The sequence below is a fragment of the Microtus pennsylvanicus genome, chromosome 8 (genome assembly GCF_037038515.1).
Source record: "Microtus pennsylvanicus isolate mMicPen1 chromosome 8, mMicPen1.hap1, whole genome shotgun sequence".
Taxonomy (NCBI): Eukaryota; Metazoa; Chordata; class Mammalia; order Rodentia; family Cricetidae; genus Microtus; species Microtus pennsylvanicus.
In genome coordinates, this window is record NC_134586.1 from 28,462,335 (window position 1) to 28,482,308 (window position 19,974).

At 48.6% G+C, this 19,974-nt stretch overlaps 1 protein-coding gene across 11 annotated transcripts in view; it reads left to right on the forward strand.

Moving 5' to 3' along the window:
• Nucleotides 1–19,974, forward strand: part of Cacna1c (calcium voltage-gated channel subunit alpha1 C) — a 660,622-nt gene that overhangs the window by 438,312 nt on the left and 202,336 nt on the right. For all 11 annotated transcript variants that reach the window (XM_075982990.1, XM_075982987.1, XM_075982992.1 and 8 more), the window contains exon 4: nucleotides 17,034–17,173. In XM_075982990.1, the coding sequence (XP_075839105.1) occupies nucleotides 17,034–17,173 (140 nt within the window). The remainder of the gene's footprint in view (nucleotides 1–17,033; nucleotides 17,174–19,974) is intronic.

Below are 19,974 nucleotides of genomic sequence, written 5' to 3' on the forward strand. Positions count from 1 at the left end.
GTTTGTTTGTTTGTTTGTTTTTGCCAACTTCCATCAGATGGTTGGTTGGATTTGATGCCAAAGAGACCTTTATGGGAGGGACATAGGAAGTTTCATTGAGCTACAGAGCATGGCCATCTGTGGCCTGGGCCATTTGCAGAGAAGATTCGTCAGTCTATTGCATGAGAATAGGAAGAATGCAGGGTGACATGTGTGTGACGGTGATAGGGACAGTTGGTGGAGGTGGCTGAGTGCTCTTTATTCTAGGATTATAGGTGGTAATTATTTCTTAAACATTTCTTCTTGGCAGAAAGATGAGTTGGCAGCCCTGTGTCTCTGATGCGTCTTCTGCTGTTTTGTTGATCTCTGAAATCTTGACAAGAGCCTGAGAATTACTTGGATTACTGAATCCAACGCTTTTCAGAAATGAGAACTATCTTACTGATGATTTGTGTGGTCAGGAAGGCTGCCCAGCTAATCAAGGTTCCAGCTGGACTAACATTTTGTGTGAAATGTGGCTTTTAAAAAAGATTCTATTATTATTATTATTATTATTTAAATTTATTCATTTTATTTTACATCCTGACCACATTTCCCCTCCCTTCTCTCCTCCCATTTCCTCCTCTCACCTCCCCCTGCCTGCTCCCAATTCACTCCTCTGTTTCTGTTCAGAAAGGGGGAGACTTCCCATGGGTATTGACAAAATATGGTGTATCAAGTTTAGGTAGGACTAAGCTCCTCTTCTTGTATTAATTCTGCCAAGGCAACCTAGTATGAACAATAGGTTCCGAAGCCAACCAAAGCGTTAGGGACAGGCTCTGCTTCCACCTCTAGGAGTCCTGCAAATAGATCAAGATTCTTTTATGTTTTATAGCACAATAATTTTATTTGACATAGTTTTTTCTGACACCGATGCCTTCAAAGACTGAAGTCCTAAAGACCCAACAATCCAGGGTGAATAGTTTTCTACTTTAGGCCGTGCCCTAGCAGGGGTGTCCCAGCAGGAGGATTAGGGGTTCAAGGTCAGCCTGGGCTACATAGTGATTCTCATCAAGAGTTAATACTTGTTTCCTCTCTTCCTTAAGCTGAGCTGGCTCTGTGGCTTGTTGTTTGGCCAAGAGAACAATGCAGAAGTTGCAGGAAACTGTCTCCAGTTCTTCACTTTCAAAGTACAGCCCTGTTTTTACCGTACCTGAAGGAGAGTCCTCTAAGAGTGATCTGTGCTAATAAAAAACTAATAAAGTTCGACCCTGCCTACAAAGTGTGCCCACATCAGTATCCTGGCTAGCCTCTGTGCCACACATTTCCCTTCAAACTTCTCCAAGCTGATGGGCAAACCTGCTTAGCTGAGGGTGCTGCATGGGTCATGGGCAGAGCTTAAGCTGGGGGCAGGTGATCAGGAAAGGGCTAACAAAGTACCTGGCCCCGACTTATTCTTGGCCACATAAGAAAAGCAAGTCCAAGGGTGAGACCCAGTATGGCAGTAGACATACTTCCCCTGTGAGGGAAAAGCCTGGAACTACCAGGTTGGTGGGAACTTCAGGTCCAAATCAGGGCCTGGTCCCACACACAAACAGACATCACAAAAACATACCCACATATGCCCCTCCCAACGCTGCCCTGATGTTGCAGGATTACTGTGTGTGCCATAGAAAAAGCTGAAGAAAGACACCGGATATTTAAACATTGTGTGGAGAAGGCATGGTCACAGTTTTGAAACAAAACATACACACACACAAATAAATTACTCATACACACTGGAATGATAGCCATGGTAAGGAGATATTGCTCTTTCTTCCCTGGGAGGTTTGACACAGAAATGTCTTTGTATAAAATTTACCATTGTCGTTTCCACATTTGGGTGAACTTGGCTTCTGACCCTCACTTTTGCCACCTTTCCGCTCTGTCCTTTCCACTGCTTGGTTCCGACCCCGCCTCCTCCAGGCAACCACTTGTAGCTTTTCTCAGTCTCTTCAGGTCCCTCTGGACCGCTTTCTCTCCCACCCACCAGTCCCCTCAGCCACTTATAAATAATCATTCAGAGGCTTGATATCATTTATAATTGCTTGACTGCTGGCTCAGGCTTCTTATTTGCTAGCTCTGACATGTAAATTAACCCATTTTTATTATTCTGTATTTTGCCATGTGGCTCTTGACTTGTTACCTCATGTCTTGCTCCCCCCAACTGCTGCTGGCATCTCCCCGACTCTGCTATCTTTCTCCTTATCTCTCTGCTTGGATTTCCCACCTAGCTGTATTCTGCTCCGCCTTAGGCCAAAGCAGCTTCTTTATTAACCAGCGGTAATAAAGCATATTCACAGCGTACAGAGGACTTCCCACATCAGCCACCGTGGCACCTATTCAGTTTGTTCTTTCAGGCTTGTTCCTTTCTCTTCCTGTGGTGTGTGTGTGTGTGTGTGTGTGTGTGTGTGTGTGTGTGTGTGTGTGTGTGTGAAGGGCACTTGTGTGACATGACATGCATATAAAGGTCAAAGGACAACCTCTCACATCTGTCCCTGGTCCTACCTTGTTTCAGGCCGGCTTGTCTGTCACCGTACACCAGCCTCGCTGGCCTGGGAGCTCCTGGGCTCTCTCCACCTAACATCTCATGGTAGGAGTGCAGGGATTCCATATGCTGCTGTGTCCAGCCTCCTGTGGGTTCTGAGGATCTGAACACAGGCCCTCATGTTTGCACAACAAGCCCTTCAACCACCGCCACATCTCCCCAGCCTTGCTTTGCTCTATTTTTTAGAGATATTGACTATACCCTTCCGGCAATGGCAGCGAGCTGTGCTCCTGACAGCATGCACCTCCTTGGAGACTCTGAGGTGAGATCCAAGTGCCAGAGGCATCTAGTGAGACAGATATGGAGTAGTAAGTCATCCAGTCACAGGACTGTCTGTGGGGGAGCTCAGCTCTCTACAGCATAGCAGAAGTCCCAGCCCGGGGGCCAGTCAGCCAAGTGTGTGTGTGTGTGTGTGTGTGTGTGTGTGTGTGTGTGTGTGCGCGCGCTGCTCTGCCTGCCTCTCTAACATGGGTCCCCATAATGTGTCCCCAAGAGGCAGGACATGGGATAGCTCCTTAAAATCAGAGATGCAGCGGTGGTAAATCTGAAGTAGGTGGGGAGCAGTGTTTATTCCACGCTGGTGCCTCCTCTGTGGACTGTGTAGACTCTGCACTGTAGAGGGACTGGAGCTTCACAGTGGCTTCGTGTTTGTTTCTCAGGGGTACTGTACCAAAGTACAATAAAAGGAAGTTCTTAAGACAAGGAATTTTTATATCCTGGAGGCCAGAGTCCAGGATTAAGCTGTGGGTAGGGCTGCTCTCAAGGGAAGCTGTCCCGAGTTTTTGCTTAGCTTTTGGTGATGACCAGAAACCTTGACTTTCCTCTGGAAGCACCAGATGGCCAGGCTCTGCCTCTGTCAGCATGTGGCTGCACACGGTCTCCTCTGGGATGACCTCACACTGTTCAGTTCTATCCGCAGAGGCCATTTTCAGATAAGGTTTCATCTTGAGGCTCTGAGGAAGGGGACAACATTCAAGCCCATAGAGGTCTAGATTTGGACACTAGGAAATGAACTCTGCCTGCTCGACTGTTAGAGCGAAGCTGAGCCCTGTAGTCACCCGGAACCCTTCAGGGTGCTTTGGAGACAAAGTCTGGCATCGGAGAACTTGGGTATCAACCTCTCTTCCTTGGAGCAGCTAAGCCCGCTTCAACTTCTGCTTCTGTCGCACTGCAAGACAGACATTCTTTCTTTCCTCGCAGGACAAAGAGTGATAAAATACACCTAAGCACATAAAAGCCCCCCATAGCCTCCAGGTGTCACCCCCATTCTGGATCATCCTGTGCTCCCCATCTGCAAGGGATGGCTCTGATTATCAAGTTGAGAAACTTCTAGGAGGTTGAAAGTGCTTTAGATAGAATTCATGCCCTTTGCTCACTCTCGGGTACCACATGCTACCCACCTCAGCCCAGCCTAGGTAGTGGGTGCCAGTGCCATTCCTACCAAGGCCTGAGATCTGAGCCAAGCCATTAGCCCTGTGGTTCAAATTTGAGCATATGAACTGGGGGCGGGGCAGACACAGACACTCAGTAACAAGCAATGTCCCTAACTTGCTGTAGATCTGCTCTTAGTGTTCATCCTGAGTGAGCGGGGCAAAGATTATTCCCAACTGGGAGGCAGAAACATGAAATGTCTTACCTGAGGATCAGAAATGAGATAACTCATCTTGAATGCCGCCCTACCCCACCCCCTTCCTCTTCCCTTGTCTAGGGCAGCCAGGAATGCATGGGACCAATGCTGGACTGTCATGTATGTAAACACTGTTTGCTCCCGTGGGAGCAGCCCCACCCTGTTCTTCAGTCTGTACTTGTTACTTGTATTCCTGGGTCTGTACTGGTCACCCTGTGTGGGTGACAGTCCCCAGGAATACAGACAGACTTTTCTGTGTGTTCCCCGGAGTCCTCACTGTGAAGCTGTGTACACGGAGCGAAGTCAGCTTGTCGCCCTAGCTGATTGCTGGCCCGCCGGAGCCTCTCACCTGTAGGCTGCCTGATGCTGGTTCTGTCCACCCAGCGCATCAGCCCCACACTGCCTCTCTGTGGGCAGCGCTTCCTTCACACCCCACGCGTGGAGCCCAGGCTGATTTCTTGCAGAGCGTTCTCCCTCTCAGGTGCCAAAGCGGGCCCTGGGTGGGGAACACATATAAGATTAAGAGAGAATACTGTGCCCAGAAGTAGCCATGGAGATTATTTACATTCTTCAGGCTGGGGAGCTTGCCAGAAGTTCTGATAGCCAAATCCAGAAGACTTCAGATCAGTAGATCTTGGCTGGAGGCCCAGAGCCTATCTAGGTGTCTGAGAGAGCCAAGTTTAGGAGTGACGGATAAACCAGCCTGTTCATTTCACGGGTGAGAAAAATCAGATCTGGAGAGACTGGTGACCTCTCCCGGGTCATCAGGTGACACAGAGAGACTAAAATTAGAACCTAGGGTTCTGACTTCAAGAACAGTCTGCTGCTGCTGTAACCTAGTCATTGCCTTGCCGTGTTTCCAGAGGGAGAAACACTCAGAGGCCGTAAGGGACCCAACAATTCAGTGTGCTCTGCCATGCTGTAAAAGGGTTAGTGCGGCATGGTGAGGCCAGCAGGCCCAGCGTCTGATCCTGTCAATGTGCCTGTCAGCTTGCCTCCCAGGGGTCACAGAAACGTGTGTAAAGATGTATATAAAGCACTGGGCCTAGGACCTGGCAGGAAGCATAAACCAGGAGCTAGGAGTTCAGATTGGCCAAGCCACATTTTGGGTCAGTGCTCTGCCTCCCCACGAGGACAGCGACCAACACTTCAGTGGCTGTTCTGCTGCTTTAGGGTGAAGACCCTGTGACAGGGGCCATTGGAAAGAGCAGGGGGATTGCAGGGATCTCCAGTCCATGGCCCCTGGAGGTCCACATCCTAAGATTCCCAGCACTGAATTCCTCCTCACCTGGGGGGAGATGACCCAGAGCTCACCTTCCCCTGCTGAGGACCCCAAGGGCAAGATCATGAGTCACCTTGATTAAATACCCCCCCCCCCACGCCGTTTTCTGTTTTCTGTTTTATAGCACCATAATTGAACCAATCAGCAAGGCATGCAGGTCCATTTTTACAGGGAAAAGGAGACACCAACAGAAAGCCAGAATTATGACCGTTTATAGCTCGCAAGAAACACTTTTTAAAATTAGATTGCCTTTGGGATAGCCAGGCAGCCATCTAGCCATGGCGGCTCTGTGGCCTGTAGGCTGTGCGCAGAGTGCCTGCTCTCCGAGCTACTGTGCCCTCTCTAGTCAACCATCACTATTCCATTCCTGGAACCCTGCAGGTGTCTCTCTATTCAGTCGAGGGCATCCAAACATGGCTTTACCTATTATCTCCCTAAAACACTTATTACCCTTCAGTCTCAAACCATTACCACTTCATCACTGCGGTTCTCTCTCTCTCTCTCTCTCTCTCTCTCTCTCTCTCTCTCTCTCTCACACACACACACACACACACACACACACACACACACACCTCACTGAGGTGTGAACACAGGGCCTCCACCACTGAGTTACAGCCTGAGCCCTTCATCATGGGTCTTACACCCAGGTGCTATCTCCTTAGTGCAAATGTGGCCGCTGTTCTATCACTCAAAACCTGCTGTGCTCTAAGCCTTCTCTTTCTACCCGGCATTATTTAGCACATAGTCTAGGTTATACTAAGTGCAAAATATTAGTAGCTGTTTCACTGTCACAGCAAACACCGCCACGATCATCATTATGATATTTTCACATATTCATATATTTTCCACCAAATATATCTACCATTTTGTTCTACAGTGAAAATTAGGGCAAAAAAGGCTCTTCCTTTTGTGTCTCCTGGGGAACCTTATTGCCCACATGTGACAAAGACTCAACTGTCTGACGTCATACACCCCAGCCTCCAACCCTAGCAAATCTACCCTTTCTCCTGTCCTGCATTTCTGGTGTCCATGGTGATCACTGAAGGCCTGTCCACATGTGGCCCTGCATGATAATTTGTCTGCATGATGCATGCTCTCCTGCCTCCTGTAGACTGTGAGGCCACATGACAGAGGTCGCATATTATACTCTTTGATTTCCTAATTGACATGTGATATCTGTGCGTATTTATTGGAGACAATAAGGAAATTGTGAGCATGTCTCTAAGACATGATGACCAGCCTAGCGTCGTTAGCATTTTTACCTCCTCCAGTGCCTATACTTGGGTGAGTCAGGGTCCTTTAGTTTCTGCTTTTAGTGTCCATACTGTTCACGGCTGTGGACCATGGTCACTGCTGTGCTTTTAGTGACTGTATTGTGCCTAGCTATAGAGCACAGGCACTGTGCTGTGCTATAGAACACCAGAACCAGTTGTTCCTATATTATTACATGTTGGTGCCTAGGGCCAGGCCACACTCTTTGCCTCCAATTCCAGCCTCTAGTGATTATTTGAGTCTTTCCTATGAGGATTAAGCCTCTTGATCTCTACGTGTGCGTGAGGACATACAGTACTTATAGGCGTATCTTTGTGTCTATGCCTCAGAGTGCAGCGTCCCCAGACCTTGTTCTTTATATTGACAGTGATGGGGCTCCTTGTTGAATTCACATGGTATGAGTGGAGAAGGGCTGTTTAAGAAGGAAGCCATCTTTTGCTGTTCCTGGAGTTGTACACCAAGTTGCACACCTGCTCAGTGAAGCAGCTTGGGCCAGGAAAGCCCGCTGTCTACTGTAAGGAGCTCTGGACAGGAGAGGAAGGACAGGGCTGGGACATTAGCCATGGTGACTCTCACTGTCCTTCATGGTGGGAAGTCATGTGGTTTCCTAGCCCTGCACAAAGCATTGCAGACATAGACTATGCTGAGACATGGCTCCAGGGGACTCAGTTCCTAGAGCCGCTGGCTGTCCTCAGAAAGTTTGTCATATGAGCTCTAGAGCCAGATAGGAATATGCTAAATAAGCAGACAGACAGATGGACCAAAGGCAAGGGTGAGCACAGGAGAAGGAGGTCACCAGACCTGGAGAAGGCATAATAGTCCTCTTCTAGGGGCTGAATACAGTTGGCCCCTAGGGGCGTGAGAGCCTCACAAGCCAGGTGCCTTGTGGCCTTAGTGGCAGCAGGAAGGTAGGAAGTGAGGCTCTTGACTGGAATTGTGGTGCTGGGGGATGACAAGGGACAGTGGATGGGGAGGGAAGAGAAGTGGAGCCTGATGAATCAGGACTAGGGACCTCTGCTAAAACGGTACAGCACTCAGTGTGAGGTGATGAGACATTCCTTGCTCAAATGTTCCTTCATCCTTTGAAGGTAAGAAAAATGCTCAGATAAGACAGGAGAACCCCAAGTCTGTGCCCCCGCATTCTTCATCCCTGGGTGTCGCTGGTGGTAGGATAACAGGGCCTCTGTGGTTCAGCCTGGCTGCTTCAAGGCCTGTAGAGTGAGTACCCGCCTCCTGCAGCTTGTCCTCCACTGTCAGTCATGTGCCGCAAGGAGAGCTGAGCTTGGAGCCCTGCTGGCTGCCCTCTGATAGCGGTCTAGGCCATGCTGGAGGTCTAGTCGGACCATGATCTGAGATCATCTTCCTGTGCCAGGCTTACGCGCGCTTGCTTTTTCCCCGGTGTGTGAAAATGAGCTGGATTTCAGTCTGATGTGGACTGTGGAGGACGGAGGTGGAAAATGCAGGTCTAGAACAGCTTTCATGAGGACAGGGTAAAGGAGCCCCAAACCAGGGCAGCATCCGAATTAACTCACCACTTTGCGACTCATGTTAGATTTGAGGCCTTTCTACCCCATGCTCTTGTCACCCTTGGCTCACTGCTGCCGCCCTGCCCCTGCGCCCATCATGGTCCCGTGTCCTACAAACATGAGTGTGGCCAGCACCAGAGCACCAGTCAGAAACCTTTCCTTCCCACCACAGTTGTTAGGTTGGGTCACATACCACAGTGGGTGGGGGCAAGGATTGCTGTCCCATGAGAAATGAGACCAGTGTTTGGTTTGTACACTGGGTGGTGGGTTTGACCAGTTGTGGGGAAAGACCATGGGTCTGTAGAAGAGCGGTGGTGACTTCTGCAGCCCTATGTCTAAATGCCATGCAAGGACTGAGTGTCCTGGGCTGGGGACTCTGGCACAGGCTTGCTTACATTGCTGAGTGTCACCCAGAGACCGGTCATCCCACCCCAGAACACATCCCCATTCAGACAAAAATGCTAGAGCCCTAGGGTAGTGGAGGAGAAAGCTGATAGGGTTCAGCTTTCTCTATAATCCCCCCAAATGAAGAAAAACAAAACGTTATTGCAGCTCTCCCTCTCACTAACCATGTTGTGGAAGATCCTCTACCCTCTCTGGTGAGCTTCCTTATGTAGTCACAGAGATGAGGCTCGTACCCCTCATGCAGCGCTGCCAGTAGGAGAAGGACTGAAGAATCTGGTCAATTGTGGTGCAAATGGAGGAAATATTTCTACCAAGGATGGGATGAAGATGGCGGTGACAGTGATCACGTGGGTAGTGTGGTGGTGATGCTAGTGGCGGTGACGGTGGTATGATGGAGGTGAAGAAGGAGATAACAGTGGTCATGCCTTGTGATTGCGATGTGGTGATGGTGGGGATGTGATAGAAAGAGGACAGGGAAGAGGAGAAAGGTACTCACTCTTCCTGATCCACTAGGGGCCATGAGACTCAGTGTACATACAGATGGATGCACAAGTACCCACTGTGGGAGCTGAAGTTCTGCCCAGAGAGTTCCCACGGAGGCGATGATCATGTGGTTATCAAACCTTGTAAAGACATGGACCTTCCTTAGTCCCCTCATTCATACCAAGGGACAGTGGCTTTCCTGCAATACAGGAAAATGCACAGAGCTATGGGTTGGGAGTCTGTGAAACTAGAATGGAACCTATTCCCGTGGATCAGAGGGCTGAGGAACGAGATGCCCACGAGGGTTCGGAACAAATAGAACTCAGCAAACAGAATACAGCGGGGGAGTTTGTTTTGATGTTTTCGTGTGGTTTTGATACTAGAGAGTAGATGTGGGGCCTCGTGCCTCTTGTTTTTGTTGAAATAAAGACAATCAAGAGAGGACCAGGAATATGCCACCACTTAAAAGGGAGGACAGCTGATGTGAGCAGGGAGGAGGAGGAGAGGCATCGGGTAGTGTTGCTGACTGCTGTCCTCAACAGAGGCCCTGAGGATGAAGGAGGGGCTAGGGCCTCTGGGAGGATACTCAGAGACATGAGAACAGAGATGATGGGTCCACTCAACAAAGGTATGTTGCACACTTTCTATGTGCATGCATGTTTGCACATTGAATGCAACTGTGAATGCAAGCATGCAAGACGGCAATTACCACTCAAAGTGACGGTTCTGGTTTCTCATTCTCAGGATGACCCAAGGGCATGAATAATTATTCCCACTTCAGTAGCAAAGAAGCTGGACCTGAAACAGTTTGCGTAGCTTGTGCTTTGAGCCCAGATATGTAGGAACCTAGAGCCATTCCTCCTCTTCTCCTTTGCCTTTCATGGAAAGGCACCTCTGAGCCATGGCGGCAAAGACACCTGCTTCTGCCCTGTAGATGCTGATTCCCTGGGGGGGAGAAGAACGAAGAAACCACATGCACCATAAAGTGTGCTGTGATGGCCCTGTGTGCAACGGGTGCTGCAGGCCCCAGTGGGCTCCTTCCACCCCTTGAGGCAAGGGAGGCAGGTGGTGGCCATTGAGCTGGATCTCAGGCGATGGAGGAGGATGGAGGAGTGGAAAAAGGGACCTTTCACAGCTAGCCAATCTGGTTTGGGTGTCGTGAGCTGCTGGGTTGACTGGAGCAATGAGTGGTGGTCAGGGATGTAGCTAGTGATGAATCCTGGATCCGCACAGAAAGATGGACTCGCTTGAAGGTCACGGGAACTGCTAGGGAATTGCCTAGATAGCTGTAAATCACAGAAATCGCTGTTTTGGTGTCTGTGGTGGTATGGATGCACCTGGTCCCCATAATCTCATAGTGAGTGTCACTGTTATGAGGTGCAGCTTTGTTGGAATGGGCGTGGCCTTGTTGGAGGAAGTGTGTCACTGTCGGGGTGGGTTTTGAGGTTTCCTATTCTCAGGATACCAAGTGTGTCAGTCAGCTTCCTGTTGCCTGTGAGATATAGGACTCTCAGCTGTTCCTCCAGCACCATGTCTGGCTGAGCGCCCCTATGTTCCCCATCATGATGATAATGCACTGAACCTCTGAAAATGTAACGAAGCTACCCCAATTAAATATTTTCTTTATAAGAGTTGCTGTGGTCATGGTGTCTCTTTACAGCAATAAAAATCCTAACTAAACCAGTATCTAGATAGTCAATAATTGGGCCCAGAATGGGGGTAGCTGTGGGATGGGCAGAGAGTAGTCCTGTTGCCTAGCTAGGTGTTGCTCACCTCAAGTGAATGTAGGTAGTTAGTAAAGCACTAAAGGCTTTGCCTGCATATGCCTCCAAATTGGAAAATTACCCATCAACCCACACTCACTAAGCCAATGCCTGTTGTCCCTACATGATCCAGCCCTGATTGGCAATATTTGTCACCCATGGTCATCTCTTTTTCACCTAAGAGAGGAAAGGATTCTAACAGACTCCAGTGAGATCAGTGGCCTTGGGTGGGGCAGTTCAGTGGGGAGGGAGAAGACTGGCCAGGGTGACATTAGGCTTCCTGTTGTCTCCAAGGGCAACAGTGTGCAAAGGCCAGTAGTTCAAATGCTGGACACCAAGCAGGAATGGAGGAGGTTTCCACTTAGAAAACCATGTGCTCCAGGAGAACACAGGCCTGAGGTGGGACTGGGAGGTGGTGAGCAGGTCTCGTCCCCCACACTCTGACTTGAGCCCCAAACTTCCTTCTCTTCCCCAGCAGTGAAGTAAGACAGGCCCTCAGGGAAGGAGATGTGCATGAAGGAAACTGGTAAATCACTCAACTTTGCGCAATAGGCAGGCACAGAGAAACAGACTGTGTAGGATGTGGGGTGTGCATAACTCCTAGACGGGCAGTGGGACCAGCAGCCTCTTCAACCCTCCAACTACGCCTGTGATGGGGGTGGGTCATTTGTCTATCTGTTGCTTTCATTGGTTAATTAATAAAGAAACTGCTTGGCCTTTGACAGAACAGAATGCTGGGAAGAAGGGAAGTGAGGCAGAGTCACCATAGCTCTCCGAGGCAGACGCAGTTTAAGAATCTCCCTGGTAAGCCACCAGCTCATGGTGCTACACAGATTATTGGAAATGGGTTAATCAAGATGTGAGAATTAGCCAATAAGAGGCTAGAACTAATGGACCAAGCAGTGTTTAAAAGAATACAGTTTCCGTGTAATTATTTTGGGTAAAGCTAGCCGGATGGCAGGAAGTGGCCCACCGCTCCATCAACACACCTGCCTCTTGCCAGCAATAAATAGCATTTTTCTTTTTAAGTCTCCTTTTACTCTGGGACAGTAAATGTTTTGGTTGGTTGGTTGGTTGGTTGGCTGGCTGGCTGGCTGGCTGGCTGGTTGGTTGTTTGGTTGGTTGTTGGGTTGTTTGTTTGTTTGGTTGGTTGGTTCATTGGTTGTTTTTCTTATCCATTTGCCCTTTACAGTAATGTCCAAACTGTTAGAAACATCCCAGACTTTCTAAAGGAGGCTTCTGAATGAGGCTTGCCCTCAAATTCCCCCACTTTCGTTCTTTGAAATGTGGACTTCCCACCCACAACCAGACAGGCTCCTAATCTACCTCTGAAGAACCTTCCCCATCAAGATGGAACACACCCCATTTTAATTCTTACCTCAGAACTCTAGATGGCTAGAGCTGAGAAGCACCCAGTGTCCTAAAGAATGTTTCCTTTCCATTTTCACAGTGGCGAAAGACACAACGTAAGACTTGCCATTCTGACCACAGATAAGTGTCTGACTCAGTGGTGTTAGGTACACCCAGAGAATCATCCTTGCCCCAAACTGAAACTTTACACCCATTAAACATGGACTTATCTTCTTCCCCAGCCCCCAGTGCTTTGATGTGCTCTCTGGGTCTGTGAATTCGCTAGTGCAGGTGTTTGTTGTAAGTAGAACACACAGTATTTGATCTCTTGTGATTGGCTCCTTAGACTTTGAATGATTAGCCTTGTGGCATACATGAAAGCTTCATTCCTTTTCACAGCTAGATAATATTCCATCACTGTGCTCTCCGTCTTCTGTTTAGTCCTTGCTCTGGGAAGGAAGGGAACTCTTCCTCTTACCTCATTTCAGGCTGCAGTGGGGACCCCGGACGAAGTGTGCATTTCTCTGTAGTGTCTGTGCCTTGCTGCCCGCTTTGCTAACCTTGCCTGGGGGTGGCTCTTCATCTACCAATGGGCACAGTGACTCGGGGCTTCTTTCAGTCAATGTGTGGACAGCAACAGCTGCAGTGTAGCTCATTGTCTGGACTGTATACTCACCCAGATGGGGTTTCTCTGCTGTAGAGAGCAGTGGGCATGTGGGTCTTAATTGTTCTGCCTTCTTGTTCCACAGGCCCACCCATGTCCTGCTTAGCTGGGCAGAGTAGAATTCAGGAAAGATTTAGTGACACAGAAGGAACGTATGAGAGAAGGCCCGGAAATCATAGAGTTAAGGCTGTATGCTTATTGGTCTCTCGGCTGGAGAAAAGACAGAAGACGGCTTAGAGGTCGGGGTGAATGGTGCTTACGCTATGAAGCAATTTGGAATGTGGCGTGCTGTGTGAAATGGGGCTGTTGTGCTTGCTGTTTGTGTGTGTTGTCCTGAGAGGAAATTGTGCAACTGAGCTCATCAATTCTGCTTGGGGCAGACTTCTTGGCAGCTTTGAGAAATACACTCACCATAAATCTCCATTGGTACCCACAGGCTCTCTGGTATGAGTTCCCAACTTTGGGTGGTGGCATTTAGCATCTCCTAGCTCTTTCAGGTATGTGTGTGCCGCCTATGCACACATACGTGAATAGCCTGCTAGTCCTCCATGGTTGTCCCCATCCTAAAAGACCGACCCTGATGTGGCTTCTGCTCATGAATGTGCTCCCTAACATACAAAGAACAATAAATTCACTAATGACAGATGTCTTCCATTCCCTGGTGTCCATCTGGCCTTAACCAGATCTGAGACTGCCATCCTTATGTACTACTGGATTTTGGAGGGGCAAGAGCTGGGTTCCCAGCTATAAGAAAAGGCACAGAATAGTGTTCCTTCTTCTAGATTACATCCCAAACATAGTAAGTTGACAAAAGTTTTCAGACTGGCCAGTAAAAGGGAGTTTTACTTTGTTTTTACCTTGTGTTCTGTCCGTGTTTTCTGTTTACATCAGACTAGCTCCCTGGACTCCATTCCCCAGGGTCAGGACCTATGGAAACCAGTATTGAGCTAGTACAGCCCTGTTAACATTCAAGTGCCCTAATGCCACTGGCTTCCCCTGCCTTGCCTCTGTGCTTTCCACAGCCTGGGATGCCCAGGGCTCAGTGCAGTAAGACAGAGTTTCTCCTCCTTTTACATATGATAAAAACTGATTCAGACAAGGGAAGCGACTTGCTTAAAGACACAAACCACTCAATGCTGGAATCAAGAGGATTCATTCATTATTACTATCGAAACATCATAGACTTGTGTCCCTCGAGAGCCTACCATGTAGCTGAATGGGTAAGACATACATAAATAAAAGATAAATGGAAAATGGTGAAATCCCATACATATCCATGCCAAGTTCTATGAGGTGTTTGGAAAATGTCCTGTTCCTGAAGCCGTGGCCCTTTCCACTCAGTTCATTTTATTAAAGCCATGTAGGAATTCAGGTTTCCCAGAATATAGGGCCCTAGGAGTCTTTGGGACACCGCAGCAGCTCTTCCTGCGGAGGGGTAAAATCTGAACTTGGGTGCTGTCTCTTCCAGGATGCTTATTGTCCAGACAGCTGAGAGGAAACTCCAGAGTCAGTTTCTGGCAGTCTATCTGATTGTATCCTAGTTGTCCTGGAGGATTGAGTGAGATGGATAGGTAAATGACTAAGTGGACAGAAGCAAGGACACAGGCATGGATAAATGTGTGGATATGTGGATGGATGGGTGGATGGATGGATGGATGGATGGATGGATGGATGGATGGATAATGAATGGGTAGATGGGTAGATGCATACATGGATGAATGGGCTGGATGCATGGGAAGAAAGGTACATGCATGCCTAGTAGTTGGGTATGTGGATGGGCAAGTGAATAAAAACAAAAGCAATGAAGGTGTTCATGAGTGGAAACACACAGAACCCGGCAGTGCCTACCCATCTTGTATCTGTTTGCTTTAGTTTTCTTGTCATCGCACCTCCAACTGAGTGAGATGCTGTGGAGGGCTGGGGAGTCCAGATGGGGGTGGAGCTGTGGAGGGTTGGGGAGTCTGGATGGAGGTGGAGCTGTGGAGGGCTGGGGAGTCCAGATGGGGGTGGAGCTGTGGAGGGCTGGGGAGTCCAGATGGGGGTGGAGCTGTGGAGGGTTGGGGAGTCTGGATCAGGGTGGAGCTGTGGAGGGTTGGGGAGTCTGGATGGGGGTGGAGCTGTGGAGGGTTGGGGAGTCTGGATGGGGGTGGAGCTGTGGAGGGTTGGGGAGTATGAATAGGAATGGAATGTTTTCTGGTGTTTAATGCAGCTCTTAGCTATCCTGGGGCGGAGTGTGGAGACCAGTGAGTGACTGACAGCTTCTTCTCCCACCATCCTCAGGCTATAGTAGCACCTTCTGTGACCTGCTTGTCCCTTCAATGTGCAGGGCTCTGTTCTAACCCAGCACCATCTGATACAAAGACATTGACCCTACCATGCAGGGTAGATTGGTCCTGCTCCCTAGAACAAGGCAGTCACATCTGCAGGCCAACTTGTTGGTGCTAAAAGAGGAAGTAAAGGACCTGAGGTGCTGATTAAACCCGACTGACTGCTCACTTCCTCCCCATTGTTCCCACCTGCTTGAGGGCTTCAGCAGCACGTGGGTCCGTAGTTCTTAGACTTGGTCTCAAGCCCCCCTGGAATTGTGTAGCTCACCCCTTTTCCTAGGCACCACAGCCAGGTGACCTTCTCTGGCAGCTCTGGATGAGGCCTAGAACTGTCTTCTTTACCATTGAGGCCACAGATTGTTTTTCCCAGGACTCCTCACGGTGAGCCTGGTGCTCCTAGATATCTAGGGATGGGAAGAGTGGCAAGAAGCATTGGCCATCTGCGCTGGCCTAGTTCCCCACAGAGTCCCCAGAACCCGTGTAGCCCCCAGAGAAGGCCTTCATGGGAGATGGCAAGCTGTCATGGGCAGTGGGCCTCTCTGGTATGTGGCTTGTTTGTTTGTGGGCCCAGAGGTCTTCAGTGAGTGTTCCTTGGCCTGGCAGAGGGGGGGACATGGGTCTTAGGATCCTGAGCTGAGAGCCTCTTGGAGGCTGTGGACTGGCCCCGGCCTGCTTTGTGACATGGGATAGACTGTCCCTGCCTGGTGTTTTCTGGCTCCAGGAAGAGGCCGCCTGAGGCTCCTGTAAGGCTGAGCTGTGGAGAATGAAGGGACCCAAGCAGTGTCCACCAGGTCGTGCCCCAAGGCTCTGTGTTAGGGTAGAGAGAGGGAAACAGTGGTTAAGCAGAAAAACATGTGCTTCCCAGAGTCGATTCAGGTGAGTGCAGTTAGGATAAGAATTACATGCTAAGCACCAATGTTTCTCCTAGGTGTTAGGGTAGAAAAGGCTGCTCTGCCCCTTGAGAAGAAAAGCAGGCTTTTGTATTCACCACCTTGTCCCTGCTCAGCTCCTGTAGGTTGGTTACCTACAGTGTGTCTTTGGACAGAGAGCTGTTTTCCCACAAGAGAGATCTCAAATTTCGGGATCCACATATTGCCTCTGTTCAGAAATTGATACCCTCAATTTCTTCAGGGCAGTGTTTTTACATTTATTTTGGATGTCAACTGGTCCCCTCATGAAACCCAGCCTGCTGCCCTTGGGACTTGTTAACAGAAGCCTGGCACAGTATTGCTAGGGCTCAGCTCACCTGCTTCTAATCCCCACTGTCCTGGTCTTATTCCCCTGGAGACTAAGACCATCTGAGCTCTCACTTTAGAAGGCACAGCAAAATGTTATCTGGTTAAATGATTCTTTGGGAGTGGAAGTTTTGCATGGTCCTAATTTACATTTTAACGACAGCATTTGAAAACAACAACAAATCTCTTTACTCTCCTCCAGCTGGAGCCCTGGTGTTGGAGGAGCTGTCATCCATACAGTTAGCTTGCAGGCTGCAAGTCCAGACCTGTGCTCACCTGTCCTCACCATTGTTGGCCACCGCCTTGCATTCTGGGAAGCATATCAGTAGACCCTTTCACCAGTGAGCAAGCATCACAATGTGCTTTTACAAGCGGTGACACCAGTGACGTTACAGGCCATGTGCTCTGCTGGTACCACACTGAGCACACAGTCCACGGCAGGCTGAAGCCTTGTGCTGAGTGCGACAGCACCTGTGAACTCTGCTGCGTCTGGACTTCCCGAATCCCTGAACTTACTGATTTATTTTTCTCTCTTTTCTATTTTTGTTTCCTAGGAGCGAGTGGAATATCTCTTTCTCATAATTTTTACCGTGGAAGCATTTTTAAAAGTAATTGCCTATGGACTTCTCTTTCACCCCAACGCTTACCTCCGCAATGGTTGGAATTTACTAGATTTTATAATTGTGGTCGTAGGGTAAGTGTGGAAGTTTTGTTCTTTCTCCTAACCTTGCCTGCCGGTGCCTCTTTCCCCGCGTATTCCTACCTCTGATCTGATGTAACCGAATTTGCCTTCAATGAAAACATCTGCACAATGAAAGGGTCAGTTAAAAATCACTTTGAGTTCAGACTGCCCCCCAAGAGAGAAAGTATAAACTTACCACCCCTCCCACATGTCACTGTATGTGTGCATATGCACCTCACCCCCACCAGCACCCCCACCACCACCACTCCTACCAACACCCCCACCCCCACCTCTACTCCCACTCCCACCCTCACCCCCACCAACACCCCCACTCCCACCTCCACCACCACCACCACCACCTCCACCACAGCGTAAGGAACACTGTAGAAGAGGGGAAGAAGGCATTTGAGAGCCAGAGGAGGAGTGCCGTGCAGTGCTGTCCTGTGGACACGGCATGGCTGTAGCGCTCATGAACCCAGTGCGGCGTCCATCACCTGCACCAGAACAAGCAAATACCGGGTGGATGGTCCACAGGCCCCATGCCTTACTGAGGAACTACTAGCAGATAATAGCTGCTGGGAGAAGGAGAATTATTCTTTTTGTAAGCGTGTGGACACTGATAAGTTTTCCATGCTCCAGTGGATGGATCCACACATATCTGACTGAATTCCGTGGTGTGTAAATTAAAAAAAAAAAAAAAACAACAACAAAGTTGGGAAGGAGATGTGTTGGGAGAATATGGGAGAGCTGGGAGGGTAAAGCAGGAGTAGGTATAATTGCATTTCATTGTATATATGTATGAAATTCTCAAAAATTAAAATTTAAAAATATAAAGGCATAAAATCTCACATAAAATTTAAATTTAAAAAATTGGAAACTGTGATCTCTTTATCGAGAAGTTTATAAATTCTCCAGAGAAAAATGACCAGTTTTTTTTTCTTAACTAAAAGACAGAAATGTCCTTGGGACTCTTGCCAGAAGCCAGTGATACTGACAGTGTCTGGGGAGCTCTGATCTCTTAACTGGCTCCCAAATGATTCTAGGGTTACCCCTTTAGGGAGGCAGAATGTAAAAACAGTAATGAAGGCCTAAGAGAAAACTCATCCTGGCCAAGAGAGTAAATTCTGGCATGAGTAGAGACCGAACATTCCAAAGAGACCAGGCCAATCTCCTGGCCAAGGGACCAACCCTGGGAGGCAGGCTCACCTTAAACCATGCAGAGGAACTAGATGGAGTAATTGATACCCTGTACTGGAGGCCTAACTCAGGTGTGCTGAGCCAACCACTACTAAACAGATACCCCCTCTATTGCAGTTTCTTTCCTCAGGACAGGATAGAAGAACGGTGCCTTCGTAATTAGTTTGAAGAAAATGACTGTTCAAAAGTGAGGCGAGGGGTTTTTAAGAAACATTTGCTCTGAGTCTTTTCTATCAAATACTATATAATTTGTGTCTTATGGCAAGGAATTCAGATTTTTTTAACCTTCCCCAACTTATAAAACTTCTATGCAAATGTTTTTATTTCCCCCTCCCACAGCCTTTGTTTACACAAAAGCCCTGCTTCGTTCTTGATTAAAATGGCTGACTCCTCCCCGCTTCATTTCCTGTGCATCCCTTCTTTTAAGACCCCCACTTGCACTGATGTCAGACCCCAAACAATAATAAAAGACACCATCACCACCTGTGTTAGAATGAATACCAAGTGCCCCTCCCATCTCTCTATATTTTGTTTTTTCAGAGCTTACCCTCTTGACCAGGAGAAAAGTGTTGCCTTATTCAGAAGCTTGAAAAAAAAATTAGCAAAGTTAGCAACTTCCCCAAAAGACTCTCCTTAATATACCTGTTTCTAATGGTATATTAAGGGAGTATGAGGGAAGCATGCCATATTAAGACAGCGGTGGAATTCCAGCCATACTGGAGTGTTTTGAAAATGGAGCTGCCTTTACAGCAGCTTCCACGCAACCACACACCAGCTCCTCTGAGCTGGGGCCATTGGAAGCCTGGCAGTCACTTCCAGGGCAGCCGCTCTGCCAGTTACTTTTCCCAAGTCTGGCAGGCTCCAGTGCCAAGTGCATGATGTCAGGAAGCTCTTATCCCTGGAGCTTCTTTTTGGTGAATTCTTTGTGCTATCCCTATGGAGACCCAAGCCCTGGTGGCTTCCCCAGAGCACCCATTGCTCATGATTCTGAGGAGCACCTGATCGTTTGTCACTGCAGAAAATAACACAGGAGCCAAGGAGGCTTTCATAATGACTTTTCCTTGGCCATCCAGACAGCTCCTAAGGGTTAAAATATTTTTTCTGTTTGTCTCACATGGCTTGGCCAATGAATGATGCTCTTTTGCCACATGAACAATGAGTATCCTCAAGAGAAATTGAGGAGCTAATTGGTTATTAGCTGAGTTTAGATCTGGTTTAAAGATTGGGGAAGGACACACTTCTGTGAAGGGTTTCCCTGCTTTGACTCCCAACAGAGGAAACTAAGATCTGAATGAACCAAGTACACCTTAGCACACCTTAGCACGCCTTAGCACGCCTTAGCAACTGTCTCAAAGATGGCTTGCTCACAGCCCTTTAAACCTTTTAGAAGTTCGGCATCTTTCTGAATGTGTCCTGGGAGCCCATGAAACAAGCGGGGAGCCAGTGCTTCTGAACATGGTGGAGGCCCTGTGACCTGCAGGGACCATTTGCTTTGGGCAGATACTCCACGTCTCTTCCCATGCTCATGGAAGGTGTTGTGTAGGCAGATTTTTCTTTGGACTTAGAGCTCACAAAAAATGACATGGAAATTTATTATTAATTATGAAAGCTTGGCC